The sequence below is a fragment of the Xyrauchen texanus genome, chromosome 26 (assembly GCF_025860055.1).
Source record: "Xyrauchen texanus isolate HMW12.3.18 chromosome 26, RBS_HiC_50CHRs, whole genome shotgun sequence".
NCBI lineage: Eukaryota > Metazoa > Chordata > Actinopteri > Cypriniformes > Catostomidae > Xyrauchen > Xyrauchen texanus.
The window spans coordinates 18622082-18640617 of NC_068301.1; the positions used below are offsets into that span (position 1 = coordinate 18622082).

General features: G+C 38.8%; 1 protein-coding gene across 1 annotated transcript in view; it reads left to right on the top strand.

Moving 5' to 3' along the window:
• Positions 1-18305, top strand: part of LOC127619750 (calcitonin gene-related peptide type 1 receptor-like) — a 62654-nt gene extending 44349 nt beyond the window's left edge. Inside the window, exons 10-16 of the mRNA XM_052092729.1 lie at positions 1630-1756; positions 3999-4152; positions 8560-8620; positions 8720-8786; positions 9260-9478; positions 9571-9612; positions 15010-18305. Coding sequence (XP_051948689.1) covers positions 1630-1756; positions 3999-4152; positions 8560-8620; positions 8720-8786; positions 9260-9478; positions 9571-9612; positions 15010-15231 — 892 coding nt within the window. The 3' untranslated portion in view covers positions 15232-18305. The remainder of the gene's footprint in view (positions 1-1629; positions 1757-3998; positions 4153-8559; positions 8621-8719; positions 8787-9259; positions 9479-9570; positions 9613-15009) is intronic.
• The last annotated feature ends 231 nt before the right edge of the window (positions 18306-18536 follow it).

Below are 18536 nucleotides of genomic sequence, written 5' to 3' on the forward strand. Positions count from 1 at the left end.
AATATCACAATCACTTCTGAGGAAATTGATTTAACCAATGAGTCTTATGGGTTACTTTTACACTACATATGCTTAAAATGTGAGAGGGTTAGGGGAGACAAATGGACCCAAACACAGAGGGAAACAGTCAATGAGTTTATTAACAACAAAGTTTGTAAACAAGGACAGGTGCACCCGGCACCGGTTGCAGTGATGAGCAAAGTCAAAAGCTAGCGGTGGAACAGGTGGAACAGCAGTATGAGCCGGCACAAATGCCAGAACCGTGACATAAAATGCTTTAGAAGCTTTAAAATTTGGTAACCATTCACTTGCATTGTGAGGACCTACAGAGCTGAAATATTCTTCTAAAATATTCATTTGTGTTCTGCAGAAGAAAGTCATGCATATAATTTAAAGTGAACTATCACTTTAAATTATAACAGCTCCTGACTAATAACAGAACAGAATTTAGCACTTGCAATTATGCAGTAAATAAATAAATACATTTTTGAAATTAGGGTTAGAGAATATTATAAAACAAGGTTTTTTTTCTTGGTGGAGATGTCAACACTGCACAAAACATTAATAACACATAGCTACAATCACCAATACATATACCGTATTGCTTTACTAAAGTGGTCAGTGTGCCATGAATTATGTTTACTGTAGCAGTGCAGGTTAAACAGACCTCAGAGAATGATGTCTGTATAATGATGTTTGTGTAATTTAAGATATTTTTATAGAAATCTGTTTTGGCCTACAATGTCCCCTTAATTCCATATAATTCATGTGCAGTTTCAGCTCCCTATTCATCATTGCATCCTACCTCTGAAGTCCAGTTTGAGAACTTTACTTAATTGTATATATCGTATAAATTCAACACTAATATAATTCCTCGCAAACAGATTGAAGCTTTTATTTACAGTCACTAGATGATAAAAACAGACAAGCATCTGACAATCACATTATTTGAACTGCAGCCAGATCACTGCCTCAAGTGGCTCATAATTTATTGTACTGTTTACTTCATTAAAACTTTGAAGGCATTTTTTGTACAGTGAATTGTGGAGATACAAGTGGCTTTTTTAAATTACTATATCCAAAGCTGTATTCTGAATTTTTTAAAAACATTTATCACTTGAAAGGCAACATGGGGTTCTACAGTAGCTTCTGTGGTTCCACTGAAGGGAACGTGTGTCATATTTTCAATGTTAAAAAGCCTTCCTTCTATCCCAGGTTAATATGCATTGACAACTATATAAGTAATTCATTAAATGATTTTGTTGTCAACATTGCAGCATTGGCTCAACCAATGGCCATGAGTTTTGGGGCGAGACTATATGTTTGTCCAACAAATGGTAGATGGGGGAATATTCGAGAAACCATGCTATTTTTTCTATTCTGTGGGCTTAGTGCTTGAAATTTCTAAAAAGTTATAATCAGTTCTTCACAGAAGAACAGCTACTGTACATCTATAATGATGCAGATGCATCATGCACCTAAAGATAAACATAGTATTCCATCTTTGAAAATATTTATCACAAACCCATCCTGAAATAACATGTCAAAATGGATTACTCTTCAAATATTTGCACCTAAAATGCCTGTCATAAATGATCTGTCATTAATATTTCTTTATCTTTCATACAGGAGTCTGAGCTGTCAGAGAATCACACTGCACAAGAACTTATTCTTCTCATATGTGCTCAACTCAGCCTTCACTATCGTCAACCTCATAACTGTGGTCAACAACCCCAAAGTGGTGCAGAGAAATCCGGTTCGTCCCCTTCACCCACATCAACACTTTCACTTCCAGCACTGTTTTCCATTTATGAAAAGGGTGGGGAAAAAAATAATCAGAGTCTGAGTTTTAGATATTAGAGTAATGTTTTAGTGATGCATTCTTGAATTTTTGTGAAGATCACTAAGTTATATACACTGAACATGGTTCTAACATTATTTCTATAGTAAACCCATGGTTTATTTTACCTAGATCAAAGCTTTCTCTCAACTCTCTGAGACCATCACTGTGACCAAATCACTGTGAAGAAATCAACCTTTATTTTTATTTATATTTTTTAAATATAGTATTATTGTAGGAAATATTAAGAGTGGAAACAGGAAACAGTATGGGAAAAAGTGAGACAAAAGGCAGATTAGAACTCGGGTCATCTGCATTAATAAATGCACATAAACTGTACACCATTGTTACACCCATGCCACTGCAAGCACACTAGTGGGTGTAGTTTGTCTTCAATTGCTGTGTTTCCACCAGACTATTGGAGTGCCAATAGCTGCGCTGTGTGGCAGGTGTTATGTACACCTAGTGCGAATAATCACTCCGAATATCTAAACATCCAAAAAAGAAGATGCATTTAGTTGAGAAGTAAAATAGTTGAGAAGCAAATTTTTTCTTGTTTAAAGTGTTGTTTAGGTATTATATTTTCGTAAAAAAATATTACGAATGAGATTTTATGTAGTGTATGATGCATTTGCATGTATAAGTTATGGATTTTACACTTCAAAAGAAACATATTTATTGCACATCACATAATTTCGCACTATTTAATTGTCATTTTATTTTCATTGCATGGTATTTCTGCTTGGAATACGATATTTTCAGGTTTTGTTCTCTGTGGAGAAATGCATAAATCTGCCACACAGGAATGCTCAGAATGATCTAAGAGGTGTTTTTTTTTCAGGACACAAACTGGTAAAATACGGTGCAGTGATGTGCTTCAAGAAAAACATGAACTTTTTGTTATTGTACATAAGTGATACAGAAAATATGGAAAAATCATGAAACTGAGTCACACTCACACAGAGAGTTTGCACCCTACGGTCTCTGGTTTGTAATGGCTCTAATTTGAATTGGATGAGAATGCGTTGATTTAAATGTTTTGAAAGGACTGCTGTGTAGCGGGGGCGTATTCATGGAGTTTTAGGAAGTTGATAATGATTGTTCTTACTCACATGAGCATATTGGTTCGTGTCTGAGAGATGCATTATCCCATTAACTTCCCATTTAAAAAAAGACACATTCAATGTCAATCAAAGTTTATATATGTTCAATGTTCAAGTTTCACAAGTAGATACAAATTTGGCCTTGCTGATGCCTTTGCCAAATGATGTCTGTTTTACATGGGCAGTTTAGTATTGCAGATGTCTTGGTAAAATGCACATTCCTTTTGGGGGTGGGGGTGAATGAGGGCTGCATTCTCTATGTTTAATTTTTCAGCTGGGTGAACAAGCTCCTTTGTCTTTCCTTCCAACTCCAGGGTGTCTAGCTCAAACAGTCAGTAGAGAATGCATTTTCAGGTCTCAAGGTGAATAGGTTTCAGACAGGGCTTAGCCTCTTTAGTTTAGACTTAAACCCTGTGTTATGATATCAGTTTTGCTGAGTTGTACAAGAATGCCTTTAAACATCAACGACATCTGTGAAGGAGCCTTGACTTTAATGGAAAGTTATGTGCAGAGAATAACATGTATGTGGAAGTATTGCCAGTTCTGTGGGTGCATGAGGCAGGGGAGCGTAAGGCAATGGACATATGGTAAAAAGTTCATCTGGAAGACGGAAGGGTTGTTTGGTGGTGTGATCCAGGGCTCAGCAAGTCGAGATTGGGATTTTTACCAACATTTTCTAATTAAATCAGCATACATGTACTTAGAAAGGACCCAGACAGCTCACGTTTTTCAGAGTAAAGGAATGAATGGGCCATGTTAAAGTGCACAAACGGAAGTTAACATAAATGTAAAGTGATTTAGTTGTGAAGTAGTGACACTACACAAAAAAGACTGATTTAAAGGCTTAGTTTACAAACCTATTGTAATTTCAAGCCACAATCACTTTCAATTGAATAAAAAAAAAAAAAAGAAAATGCAATGAATGTGAATGGTGACTGACACTGTCTATCCCTAACATCCTGCTTAATATGTTATTTGATCTTTCATGGAAGAATTTTTTTGGCTGTTTTCAGTCTGAAAGAACTTCTTTCTCCCTCACATTTTCCCCTCTACAGATTGGTTGCAAGGTGCTGCACTTCTTCCACATGTACATGCTGGGCTGTAACTATTTCTGGATGCTGTGTGAGGGGATTTACCTGCACACTCTCATCGTGGTGGCCGTTTTTGCAGAGGAGCAGCATTTGCACTGGTATTATCTTTTAGGCTGGGGTAAGTTTTTGCCTGCAACACTTTTCCCTCTTGACCAGAATGCAGCTCCCAGTTTTTCCTCTGCTTTTATTATAATTGATTTGATACATTTGCTTGCAGTCATGTCCATTTGCACAATAAACAGAGAACAAATGTAGTTAATTTAGTTTTTATTTCTAATTTATTCCATTTGTTCTTTCAATTTAGTTTTTCAATCTTGTTTTTTTGTGTTTTTAAATAATAATTTTTTTAGTTTTAGTTTTTCAATATATTTCTTCAATTTCTCTGGGCCATCTAGTGTAATTGCTATCTAGTGGCGTTTTTATGTTTAAAGGAATATTCCGGGTTCAGTGCAAGTTAATCTCAATCAACAGCATCTGTGACAATGTTGATTACCACAAAAATTATTTAGGCTGGTACCTCCTTTTCTTTAAAAAAGCAAAAATCGATGTTACAGTGAAGCATTTTGTAGTCTTATAAAAAGCTGGATAATGAGCAGTTAGATGGTCATTATTTACAAAATAACACCAACAGAATTTTGACGCATTCGGAGGTAGAATTCAGCTGCTCAGCGATTGCTTTCTTTGCACATAATTACTTACACTGGCCTCCATGTGCAGCAATGACAGCTTTGTCATTCTAGCTGTCAGTTTGTCCAGATTCTCAGGTGACATTTCACCCCACACTTCCTGTAGCACTTGCCATAGATTTGACTGTCTTGTCGGGCACTTCTCACGCACCTTACAATCTAACTGATCCCACAAAATCTCAATGGGGGTTAAGATTCATAACACTCTTTTCCAATTATCTGTGTTTCTTGGCCCACTCTAATATTTTGATGTTCTTATCCTCTTGTTTAATTGTACATCTGGCCTTCCACATCTCTTTCTGTCCTTGTTAAAGCCATTTGTCCTTTGTCAAAAACAAATGCAAAGACAATGTCTAACTTAATTTTACCAACCAAATAGCTTTCAGCAGAGTGTGATATAATGACAAGTGATTTTCTAGTACCAAATTAGCATTTTAGCATGCTTACTCAAGGATAAGGTGTTAGAGTGATGGATGCTGGAAATGGGGCCTGTCTAGATTTGATCAAAAATTACTTTTTTCAAATAGTGATGGTGCTGGTTTTCACATCAGTTATGTCCTGACTATACTTTGTGATCAGTTCAGTGACACTTTGGTGAAATAAAGTACCAGTTTCCTATTAAAACAGCAAAATTTTTATATTATTCCATACTTTTGGCCACCAGTGTAATTTAATCTGAAATCAATATTTTATGTCCATTTATTTATTAATTTGGCAAGTAGTCTTGTAATAAATTGGACAATGAGTAATTAGATGGAATCTAAATAAACACCAACAGAATTCAGATGCAAACCGGAGGTGGAATTCAGCTGTTTAGCGATTGCTTTCTTCTCACATAATAACACGCAAATAAATATTTTATGTCCATGTATTTATTTATTTAGTTAGTAGCTGTGTAATAAGTGTGATGATGTTCAGCCAACCTGTTGGTATCACAAAATAAACCGTTTCAGGGTTCACCTGATCATTCTGTCAGGGTTTATTTTGCTATCACAACAGGCTGGCTGAACATTATCCATTTCATGTCAAGCATACAAGTCAGAAACAAAATACAGAAGTTTGACTAAAACAAGTATGCAAAGAATGACAGCAAAAGCAATTTTTCTGTTGTACCAGTGAAAAAGCATGCTGTAAGTGAATACACCTGCATTACTTTTACACAACCTATATCGTTTATTAATGCATGGAATCTAACAAATTATTTAATAATTTGATTAAAACACATGATGAAGGTTAAGTCATTAGATATCATATATACAGTGAGGAAAATAAGTATTTGAACACCCTGCTATTTTGCAAGTTCTCCCACTTAGAAAACATGGAGGGGTCTGAAATTGTCATCGTAGGTGCATGTCCACTGTGAGAGACATAATCTAAAAAAAAAAATCCAGAAATCACAATGTGTGATTTTTTAACTATTTATTTGTATGATACAGCTGCAAATAAGTATTTGAACACCTGTCTATCAGCTAGAATTCTGACCCTCAAAGACCTGTTAGTCTGCCTTTAAAATGTCCACCTCCACTCCATTTATTATCCTAAATTAGATGCACCTGTTTGAGGTCGTTAGCTGCATAAAGACACCTGTCCACCCCATACAATCAGTAAGAATCCAACTACTAACATGGCCAAGACCAAAGAGCTGTCCAAAGACACTAGAGACAAAATTGTACACCTCCACAAGGCTGGAAAGGGCTACGGGGAAATTGCCAAGCAGCTTGGTGAAAAAAGGTCCACTGTTGGAGCAATCATTAGAAAATGGAAGAAGCTAAACATGACTGTCAGTCTCCCTCGGACTGGGGCTCCATGCAAGATCTCACCTCGTGGGGTCTCAATGATCCTAAGAAAGGTGAGAAATCAGCCCAGAACTACACGGGAGGAGCTGGTCTATGACCTGAAAAGAGCTGGGACCACCGTTTCCAAGGTTACTGTTGGTAATACACTAAGACGTCATGGTTTGAAATCATGCATGGCACGGAAGGTTCCCCTGCTTAAACCAGCACATGTCAAGGCCCGTCTTAAGTTTGCCAATGACCATTTGGATGATCCAGAGGAGTCATGGGAGAAAGTCATGTGGTCAGATGAGACCAAAATAGAACTTATTGGTCATAATTCCACTAACCGTGTTTGGAGGAAGAAGAATGATGAGTACCATCCCAAGAACACCATCCCTACTGTGAAGCATGGGGGTGGTAGCATCATGCTTTGGGGGTGTTTTTCTGCACATGGGACAGGGCGACTGCACTGTATTAAGGAGAGGATGACCGGGGCCATGTATTGCGAGATTTTGGGGAACAACCTCCTTCCCTCAGTTAGAGCATTGAAGATGGGTCGAGGCTGGGTCTTCCAACATGACAATGACCCGAAGCACACAGCCAGGATAACCAAGGAGTGGCTCTGTAAGAAGCATATCAAGGTTCTGGCATGGCCTAGCCAGTCTCCAGACCTATACCCAATAGAGAATCTTTGGAGGGAGCTCAAACTCCGTGTTTCTCAGCGACAGCCCAGAAACCTGACTGATCTAGAGAAGATCTGTGTGGAGGAGTGGGCCAAAATCCCTCCTGCAGTGTGTGCAAACCTGGTGAAAAACTACAGGAAACGTTTGACCTCTGTAATTGCAAACAAAGGCTACTGTACCAAATATTAACATTGATTTTCTCAGGTGTTCAAATACTTATTTGCAGCTGTATCATACAAATAAATAGTTAAAAAATCATACATTGTGATTTCTGGATTTTTTTTAGATTATGTCTCTCACAGTGGACATGCACCTACGATGACAATTTCAGACCCTCCATGATTTCTAAGTGGGAGAACTTGCAAAATAGCAGGGTGTTCAAATACTTATTTTCCTCACTGTATATATATATATATATATATATATATATATATATATATATATATATATATATATATATATATAAATTAATATTATTGAAATAAAACACTAAAGTTTAAATATATTTGTATAATCATTGCTTTCCATCATCTTTCTCCATCATGTCAACACACGCCTTCCAACTCGGGAATAATCTAGAATCCCCAGTTCCCACTGATAAATATGACTCTGATTGGTCATTCATGTGCATGGAACTCGTAATTACTGTATGTCTGACTCCACATGAAAGCTGCATAATTCCTCATCCTAGTTTACTATATTGCTTACATTGACAGCTTTATTATGATGGTTTATTGAAGGTCAGTCCCTAACTGTCTTGTTACATTGCAACAAATTATCTTTATTTTCACTTCTCAACTAATTATCTCAGTGAAAACCTGTCTGGCATTCGCTCGCCCATTCCCTTTATACCCATATGTCCGGGGCGGAGCATGCAAATTCTGTCTGTCAACTTGACATTGGCCTTTTCTCAAGTTCAAGTTCAGAGGTACTTGAGGCTCTCAGAAGAGTCCCCTTGTGTCACTACAATCTACACAACGTCTCATTCCTTCCATCGGGAAACGGAGGTTACAACAGTAACCATGACGTTTTCAAACACGTTTCCTAAGCACTTTCCCATCTGCAATGGTTGGACGAAGCAATTGTCGCGCCCCAAAAACGGATGACAGTAGTTGAGCCAATGATGGTGTGTCGGGCTGGTTGGGATGAGCAAAATTTTTTGTGGAAATCAAACAGCTTACTTATAGTTCTTAGTATATTAAGCTGATACAGGAGAAAGTATTTTAACATCAACCCCCCCCCACTGAAAAAAAAAAAAACCTTTAGCTTTAAATACTTCCATAAATCAAGATAAAGTGTTGTTGTTCATTTTGCATTCATTCTAGTATAAAAAATAGAAAGAAATTATGTTTTACTAATGTTTCAATTCTCCTTCGAACAGGCTTCCCCTTGGTGCCTGCATCAATCCATGCTGTGGCACGGAAAAAGTACTTTGATGACAAGTGAGTAATGTTTTGTGATCTTTAGCAGTAAATACAGTAGACAGGCCAGGTTCAGTGGACAGAGGGTCTGAAATGGGATATATTTTGTTTTTTCACTAGCTGCTGGATGAGTGTAGAGACCCATCTGCTCTATGTGGTTCATGGCCCCATTATGGCAGCTTTATTAGTAAGTCAAAAAATGTATAGAGTTTTGCATATATGTATATAATGTATACTGTATGTTTGATTTGCTCTGAACAATCTTTTTTCATCATTATATTTTTTAGTCTGCAACCTTTTAAAATAATAATAAAAGCAATAATCAATTCCATTATTTTCTAAATGAATGTGTCTTATAAAGAAGCTGTATTCCAGGTTTTAAATAATCTTTAAATAATGCTTTTTTAATAATAATAAAATAAAATAGTTGTTTAATGCAGTGGAAAACAAATAAAGAACATTTTCTAACATCTCATTAGTGTTTTTTTGTTTCGTTTTTTAATTGAATTATCACATTAATGACTATTTAAAAGTTGTTATTCACAGTTCATCAAGCTTTATTAAGTTAATTTTGTGTGAAATTAAAATCTTAATAAAGCATGTTAGTTAAGAACTATTTGGAGAAAATCAGAACTAATTCTTATTTTTTTTCTACTGTAGGTAAATCTATTCTTTCTGTTAAATATTGTGCGGGTTTTGGTAACAAAGCTGAGAGATACGCACCGAGCTGAGTCTAACATGTATATGAAGGCTGTGAGGGCCACCCTCATTTTGGTGCCATTATTGGGCATTCAATTTGTCATTTTCCCATGGCGGCCAGAGAACCGGCTGGCAGGAGAGATATACGACTACATCATGCACATATTAATGCATTACCAGGTGAGTCCAAGTGATTAACCCTTCCCACATGCAGAAATTAGGTAAAAATGTATGATATTAATTCCTCTATATTTTCTTTTTTTTTTTGCAAGGGATTGCTGGTGGCAACTATATTCTGCTTTTTCAATGGAGAGGTATGTGTGGGACAAATTGATACATTCAGATGAAAACACAATTAATTTGTTTGTCTTTTTAGCCCAATGATAATAATAAAAAAAAATTAATACATGAATACACAACAAAAGCTACATAGTTGTTTGACAGTGGTGGGGGATGTAGGGCACCAGAATGTCTAGTGTTATATAAATGTGTTTGGCCATTAACATAAGAATCTATTGAAGTATTTTGTCAGCTTATTGTGTTACAACACAAAATTATTTTCAAAAAGGTCTAAGAATTTTCAGGTTAGGCTCTTAGGCCGTAACATAAGTACGTTTTATTTGATCATTTCCCAAGGGAGCAGGACCCAAAATAACTTATACCCAATTCCAAAAAGTTGTTACAGTATGAAAAATGCTATTTAAAATAAAAATTTGTGATTTGTAAAATATATTCACCCTTTGCTATATTGAAAGCACTACAACTACACATTATATGATATTTTTCCTTGTGAATTTCGTTGTTGTTTTTTTTATTTACAGTAATTTCTAATCAGATGATTGCAACATGCTCCAAAAAAGTTGGGACAGTCGAGTGTTTACCACTGTGAAACATCACCATTTCTTCTAAAATCACTTATTAAGCATTTGGGCACTGAAGACACAAGTTTGTTAAGTTTCGAAAGTGGAATTTTCCCACAAACAAACATTATACAGTCTTTGTTGCAGGATGGTGTGCTTAAGAATGCACCACACATTCTCAATTGTAGACAGATCAGAACTGCAGGCAGGCCAATCTAGCGCCTGCACTCTCTGCTTACACAGTCATGCACATGTAATCCGGGCAGTATGTGGCTTTAAGTTGGAAAATGCAGGGACGTCCTTGGAAAAGATGGTGATGGATGGCAGTATATGTTACTCCAAACTTTGTACATATCTTTCTGAATTCATGTGTACTCACAGATGTGCGATTTATCCATGCCATGGGCACTGATACACCCCTGGCCCATACAGACACTGGCTTTTGAACCTGATGCTAATAACAGCTTGGATGGCCCTTTTCCTCTTTGGCCCGGATAACACAACAGCTGTGTTTTTCAAAAACTTTTTGAAATGTGGACTCATCAGACCAAAAAACACAGTTCCGCTTTTCTACTTTCCATTTAAGATAAGACCGAGCCCAGAGAAGTCGGCAGCGCTTCTAGACAGTGTTATTGTAGGGCTTCTTCTATGCATAGTAAAGTCTTAACTTGCATCCGTGGATGCAGCGGTGAGTGGTGTTGACTAACAAAGGTTTACTAAAGTAAATCAATGAAATTGAAGGCACGCAAGCACTGACTGCCCTCTGTCGTGAGGCACACAGACATTGAGACCGAGTCTAACTCCAAACCAAGAAAGGAGATGCTCTGAACCGGAGAGAGCTTCCTCTTTTCCCAGTTGACCTGAAGCTCCAAGCCCATGTTCATGATATCATTACAGGTGAATAATGACTTTTAAGACAGTGATGTCTGAGTGATCAGAGATAACACACATTCAGAAGTGGTTTTCGATTTGCCCTTTATGCACTAATATTTGACCAGATTCCTTGAATCTTTTAACTATATTGTGCACTGGAGAGTGTGAAATGTCCCAAATCCTTCCAATTTGTCTTTGGGGACATTGTTCACAAAGCGCTTGATTATTTGCTGAAGCATCTGTTGGCAAATAGACAAGTCTTGAACGATCCTTGCTCTTGAAGGACTAGGCTGTTTTTGAAGGCTCTTTATACAGTATACAGTATTATGACACAATTGCCTCACCTGTTTAACATCTCCTGCTTCACATCGCCTTCATTATAGCTAAGGGTGAATTTAATTTACTAATCACTTATTATGACACAATGTTTGGAATTGGGGTTGTATATACAATATACAATATACAATAAGAGAAATCAGCCAACATCTGAAGGATTGTTGGGATTGTATTGTATTACCGTTGGGATAACTGGGCATTTTGTCACTACACCAGTGTGCTGGTTGCTGGTATACAGTCATGCATTCAGTTTCTGGGTAAATACCTAGCCATGTTTTGTGACACATTGATTCAGACATGATTGATTTTGCTTTACTCCGTGCTCTGTCATGAATCGTGCATTACATGTCTGTTGACTTGTACTGCATGAAGGAAGCTGCTGAGAACAAAAGGGAGTGACAGTACAGTTAACAGAACTTTGTACCACATGCAATCCGATCGATCGCATGAAGTTTCTTACTTCCTGTGCCTTTCTACATTCACCAAACTCCTCCATTTAAAAGCCAGACTCATTCAATGTGTGAGAAAGTTTGAGAATTTAAAGCAGCAATAAGTACCGGCAAGCCCGTCAAAATTCATTTACCAGACTTGAGGAAAACAGACTTGGAGCACTTACGCATAACAAAACCAAGACAATGAAGACACAGTTTCATTAGAATACTCAGCATGGGGTTCCTGGCACAAACTTGAATGGAATGAATTAGTAGCTTTCATCCGCCTATGTGTAAGTCATGTTTTAAACATGCTGAATTATTTCTGGGCCTGGAAAATGGGTCAATTATAAGCTTATGCATGAGCAGTCAACTCACATAAGCATCAGTGTGCGTCTACTGTGTTAACTGTGTTAACTAAAACAAGATGGCGCCAGGTTGTGTGTGTCGGCTAGCCATTGCTGTTTGTCTTTATTACCTGTTCTTGTTTTTGTTGTGTGTTTTTATTACCCGCTCGGTCTGCTCTCCTCTGGTGTATGATTGATTGACTTTGATGAATATCCTATCGATGGTGTGCAAATATCTGATCTGTGATCCCAGATAGGAATGGCTATTGCACCCTCAATTTGTGCCATCTGTTCTGTCGAAAGTTTGTCATCTGACTGGGTGCTTGTGCCTGTGGAGGAAGCACCGAAGGACGCGTGGAAAATGTGCTGGAGCCCTGGTGAGATAAAAAAGAACCGGAGGATTCCATTCACTGGGTCTGAAATCTCTGTGGCGAATAGCGCAGAAGTGATGCTGGATCTGATATATTCATACCTTTTGTCCGTCTTCCCGACACCATCATTGTCAGTGTCGCAGGCCTGCAGTTTGGAGACCAAGGAGTCAGTTGCCAAAATCTTCACTCCCTGGGTGATGGAAAGCCGGCAAACATACACAATACCACTCTTCAACCTTCACCTGACTCTATTGCAGTGACAATGGCATTGGTTAATGCAAGATCTCTTTCTAACAAGTCTTTTATCTTGAATTATGTTTTTCTATCACATGAGTTAGACTTTTTATTTGTTACTGAAACATGGCTTAATGTCGGTGAGTTGATCCATCTCACTGAACTTTCTCCAGTTGGATGTGACTTTTTTTAGTACCCCTAGTCTTGTTCTCTCTATATATGCTTCCATTAGGAAGGATTGTTGATAATCATGACATCTGCTATCATCTGTATGCTGATGATTCCCAAATCTACTTGCCATTAAAACACAGTGACCAACTTTCCATTAGGTCTCTGTATGAATGTCTGGCTGATGTTAAGTTTTGTTTGGCTAAAAACTTTCTAAATGAGGATAAGACTGAGTTTATTCTCATTGGTCAAAAGGGATGTTGGGATGATTTTAATGACATCCTTGGGTTTCTGCCAGGTAGAAAACTTTCTGGTGTGAAAAACCTGGGTGTCATTTTTGATTCAGAGCTGAATTTGATAGAAAAATAAATGTTATTGTGAAAAACAGCTTTTTCCATCTCAGATCTATATCAAAAATGTCAATCTTGGAGAAGTTATGCATGCCTTTATATCATCTTGCTTGGACTATTGTAATGCATTGTATTTGAGTGTGAGTCAGTCCTCCTTATCTCGCCTGCAGCTTGTGAAAATTCAGCTGCAAGTCTTTTAACAGGTACCAAGAAATGATTCAAATCAAGATCAAATTACACCTGTGCTAGCCTCATTACATTGGTTACCAATACAATACAGAATCCATTATAAAGTGCTGTTATTTGTATTTAAAACTTTGCATGGCTTAGCACCAGGGTATATTTCAGATTTAATCAGTCTGCACCAATCTCAGAGGTCATTTAGCTCGAATGATCAGTTATGCCTCACTGTTCCTCGATTTCGTCATAAATGTAAAGGGGAATGGGCATTTTTGGTGGCAGCTACAAGGCTCTGGAATGAGCTACTGCTGACCATTAAGACTTCCCCCACATCAAGTGCCTTCCAAAGGGCCCTTAAGATTTATTTGTTATCTCTGGCATTTGAAAATGTTTTGTAAATTGTTGTCTGGTGTTGTATTTGTTTATATTTGCTACTGTTTTAACATTACTTCATTGTACAGCAGTTTGGTCCGTGTAGTGGTTTTGAAAGTGCTTTAGAAATAAAGTTGAGTTAAGTCTACAAAATATTGTTGGATGCGTCTGAAGCACAGATCCTGTTTCGGGATGATAAAAGGTGTATTGACACAGAATAATATTTGCTTTGTGGTGGTGTTTGTTTACCTCAGCCCAATGATTTGTTCTGGAGTCTAATGTCCCACCCTTGTGCACCCATCTTCTCTAGATCCGTGCCTGATCCAATATCCCTCTTTGTTGAGTTAAAAATACCCTGACCTGTAATTACCACATTAAACTCAGTTCATATATTAATGTTGGTTTTCTGCTGTATTTATAACCCTGCTTATTAGGCTGGTCTTTGGGTACTTTTCAGACCAACATAAACTAGCTAAGACCAATAAACCAGCCTTTTTTCAGCAGGGAAGATATACTGTAAATCCAATATTCCTAAAATCCATTTAATATAATGTAAAATATACAAATATGTTGTAAAGGATTTTTTTAAGGTGCAATTCAGCCAGTGTTTGGTCTATCTGATTACAAAGTAATTAGTTACTGTAATCTAATTACTTTTTAGTAAAAAGAAAGTAATATAAAGCATTATTGCAGTTGAAAGTAACTTAAAAGTAAAATAATTAGTAATGTGATTACTTTTTAGATGAAATAATCAGTAAAGTAATCTGAATAAATTTTTAGGGAATTACTTATTTTGAGTAACTTACCCAACACTGCAAACTCGCAGTTTGTTTTGTCATTGTGTTATGTGACAATACCTAAATACTGTTATCCTTTTTTTTTTTTTTAATCACTAAACTAAGATAAAATGTATGACCGTAACTCGTCCTGGAGCTTTTAAGCTACATTCACCAAACTTGGCACAGTCCTTCTGACTCGGGTTATCATATATTTTCTAACAGTTTTCCCTTAGCAGATTATCCAAAATCACCAAAATCCCATAGATTGACATTATTCATCAGGTAATCCTGTGATCTATCAATTATACAAGCTTTGTCAAGCAACATCAAAGTTTGTCTTAAACTTTAACTATCTTGTTCAAATATGCAGTGTCACTTCTCTAACTTTTACATGGCATGTCCCATTGCAGGTCCAGGCAGCTTTGAAGAGGCAGTGGATGCAATACAAAGCCCAGTGGGGCCAGCGGAGACGTGAACACTGCTCCATGCGTTCCACCTCATACACCGCCACTTCCATCACTGAGGTGCCTGCTTTCATGTACCACCATGACTGCAACAGCGAACACTTAAATGGTAAACAAACCGAAGACTCAGAGCTAGTGGCCCTCAAGATGGGTGAGACATATGCCTGAAAGGTTTGAGGAACGTTTGAAAGATTCGTGGAAGGAAGAGATTTTATAAAACTGGAGAATGTAGACTACGGTGAAGCAACTTTGACTGAGCGCTCACAAACTCCCACATCTCAGACAGCACTTAAGAGTCAACAGAACATCAAAGCCTGTGTCTTGAATCTTCTGTTGAGAGATTACGCAATGCATTGTTTATCTTTGTTACAGCTCTGCTTTTGTGAGTTGGAGCTAAAAGAAAACAAAACTATGGACACAGGACCCATTTTTAAAAATATGTCTAATAAAGCTGCTAGTTTCAGGCCCCCTTCACATCCATTTTGCCGCAAACGATGAAAGTTACTTTGCAGAAATCAAAGGGCGTTCTTGAATTGTGGGATATGGAGTGTTTCTCTGATGTCCTGGGAGATGATTCTACTGAGGATAGACTTCAATGTCTATCGGAGGGAAAGCTGTTCTGTGCCTGAATCGTGTTCATTCTCTGGTTGGTTAAAGTGTCAAACAAGGTTGCAGACATCTGTCTGACGGTCACTTTGCAACTGAAAATAGCTTTTAATCTGTCTCGTGAAACTCCTGACCGCTTTATTGTTTTTGCAGCTGTACTTTTTTGCCTTGTCTGTGTTGCAAAGGGGGTGTGGAGGAAAAAGATAAGCAAAATGGACAATTTTAGGAGTGCTTTCAAGTGGAGTCATAGACCTGTGCATAACAAATCTATTCTGAAAACAAAAGTATAAAAAAAAGAGATGAAAATATATTTAATAACCTCTCATGTTTCAGAGTGCAGATTTTATTTAATAGGTCTGTTTTTGTCTGGAGGCATCTATTCATTGTTTTGGGGTGATATTTTACCAGTAAGTACATTTTCCCTCTGGGCAACCAAAATCCACCGTTGATGAATGCAGCAAATATAATCCATTCAGTTACATTTTTGTTTTTATTAAATTTTTTTATTAAATAACCAACAATTCTCCTTTTTTGATTTGCCTTTATTTTGTAACAAAATACTTGTGGGACTGACCAACCCAGTCTTATGGCAAGTCATAGTAATTAGTATGAAATGGTGAAACTGTAAGAAATAACTGGCTCCTACTCCCATAGAGAATCAATGAATGATGTTATTACTATTTTTCCTTAATATAACCCCTAACCCAAACCAGATTTTAATACGGAAGAAAGAGAAACGTCTCGGTTGTATGAAACATAATCCTGGTTCCCTGAGTGGGAACGAGACACAGCGTAATCGCATTGGGACACACCCTGAGTGTCACGTGGTCTGAAGCCCTTGTGCAATCATGGCAATTTATATAGCGCTTAAAAGTGCTTTTGCGCCATTGAGTCAGATATTCTGCAGAAAGGCATAAGCCTATGCAGCTGCTAGGAGAGAGAACAGATTTGAAAACCATACTTGAGATGGCCAAAACGGCCCACTAACATAAGCCAAACCCGATTCTCGCAAACTCTCTGCTGAACTGCGTGCAGCAAACTGAATCGTGGGGACATATAAAGACACATTGTCGGCCTCTGAGGCATCAACTCATCAATGCCCAGTGGTGCCAGGGGGAGAGAGGGAAAACCAGAGGGGACAGTGTGATGTCTCGCTGGAAGCGAACAGGTCCCCTCTCCTGGCATCAAGCCCTGTCTGGACAGGAGATCCGCCCCCAAATTCAGCCAGCCCGGGACATGCACAGCTGTTAGAGACAGCACATTGTCACATGCCCACAGAAGAAAGTGACGTGCCAGTCTCAGCATGGCATGAGAATGCACTCTTCCCTGGCGATTGATGTAGGACACTACCATCCATGATGCCCTGACCCTCCAGGAGAAAAATCTTTAATGTCAGCAGCACCGTGAACATCTCCAGACATGTGCCAATATTTCCGCTGGACAGTCCAAACCCTATAGGCTGGACTACCCATGTATACAGCGCCCCAACCCATGGAGGAGGCATCTGTCCTTATAACTTTTCAGCAACACCCAATGGAATACCCCTTTTTACATAAAAAGGCGGGCCCGTTTCCATTTTAACAGAATTCGGTTGTACCCATGCATCACTTTGTAGAGACGTAATGTATGCGTCAGTGGTTGAAGTCCCTTTGTGGTGTTCATTCAGCACTGAAAAGTTCTCGCATGCAACATGCTCAGGGGAATGACAGCGGAAGCCATGATCATGACCCCCAAAAGCCTGTGAAATGTCCTCACAGGGAGAACACTCTGAACATCGCTAGACACTGGCGAAATGACAGTCGCGCCTGCATAGCTCACAAATCCAGTTCCACCTGTAGAAACAGAGCTGTGTTGTCACTCAAAATGGAGAATAATAATTATCCTTGCTTCGATTTGAGTCGTTGGTACAACACAGTCCAGACGAGATCCTGCATTGAAGAACAGAAAATATGACTCGATGGTGCTAAAGCGATGCTTTTATAGGCATGTTACAGTTTTTTGACATCAGTCATTTGCACTGCATTGATTGATTGATTATCCAACTTTGTTCACTGACGTTTCCTTTCTAAAAAAGGTGGTGAACTTGCAAGCGCTGCCCCAGGAGGAGGGGCCAGACATATGTAGGGCCGCAGGCTGGGCAACCCCTAACACCTTTGCGAGGATCTAGAACCTCAGGGTTGAGCCAGTTTCGTCCCGTGTGTTATCAGGTGACACAAACAGGGTGTATCGCTTGTGCATTGTGCCTTTCCCCTCCCTTGAGGCGAAGACGTGCGCTCTTTCCCTATTTGCGTTCGCAGGAAGTGCGAACCCTGGACGTTCTTCCTCCCTAGCCTAGCTGCCGTCGAGTCTTCGGAGAGGCTCGCTGCCGCCCCGGTACGGGCGTCACTAGGCCCCCATACTGAGGTAAGTGCTCCGCATGTGCTGGTTGTCCCCTTGGGCAACCCCGTGTGATGTATATCCCGCAAAATGATTTCCCTGCCGGTAAACCGCATCTTCCTTGGACAGAGGGCCCTCTGCCTTGGGTCGCCGTTTTTGTAGTAACTCCTCCTCCCTTTGGTTTGATCTACCACGACGCCGCTCCACATGATTTTCTTCTGCTCCTAACTGGTAGGACCGTGTTTGTATTCCACCTAAAATCCCCCTCTCGGGGCCGGGTGTGGTCTCTGCGGTGTCCTCCTCTTTGGAGGGACACCCCAGCTTGGACCATATATTTGGCCCCCAGCCGAACGATTTCGTTCCATTTACAGGGGAGAATAATAGAGAGAAGGCCCCGGCTGGGCTAGCCAGTCCTTATACTTCTGAGCAGTTAGCCGTTCCCCTAGGTGCAGGAGACCGCTTCATGACTGCCAGTGTGTTGGGGGTAGTTA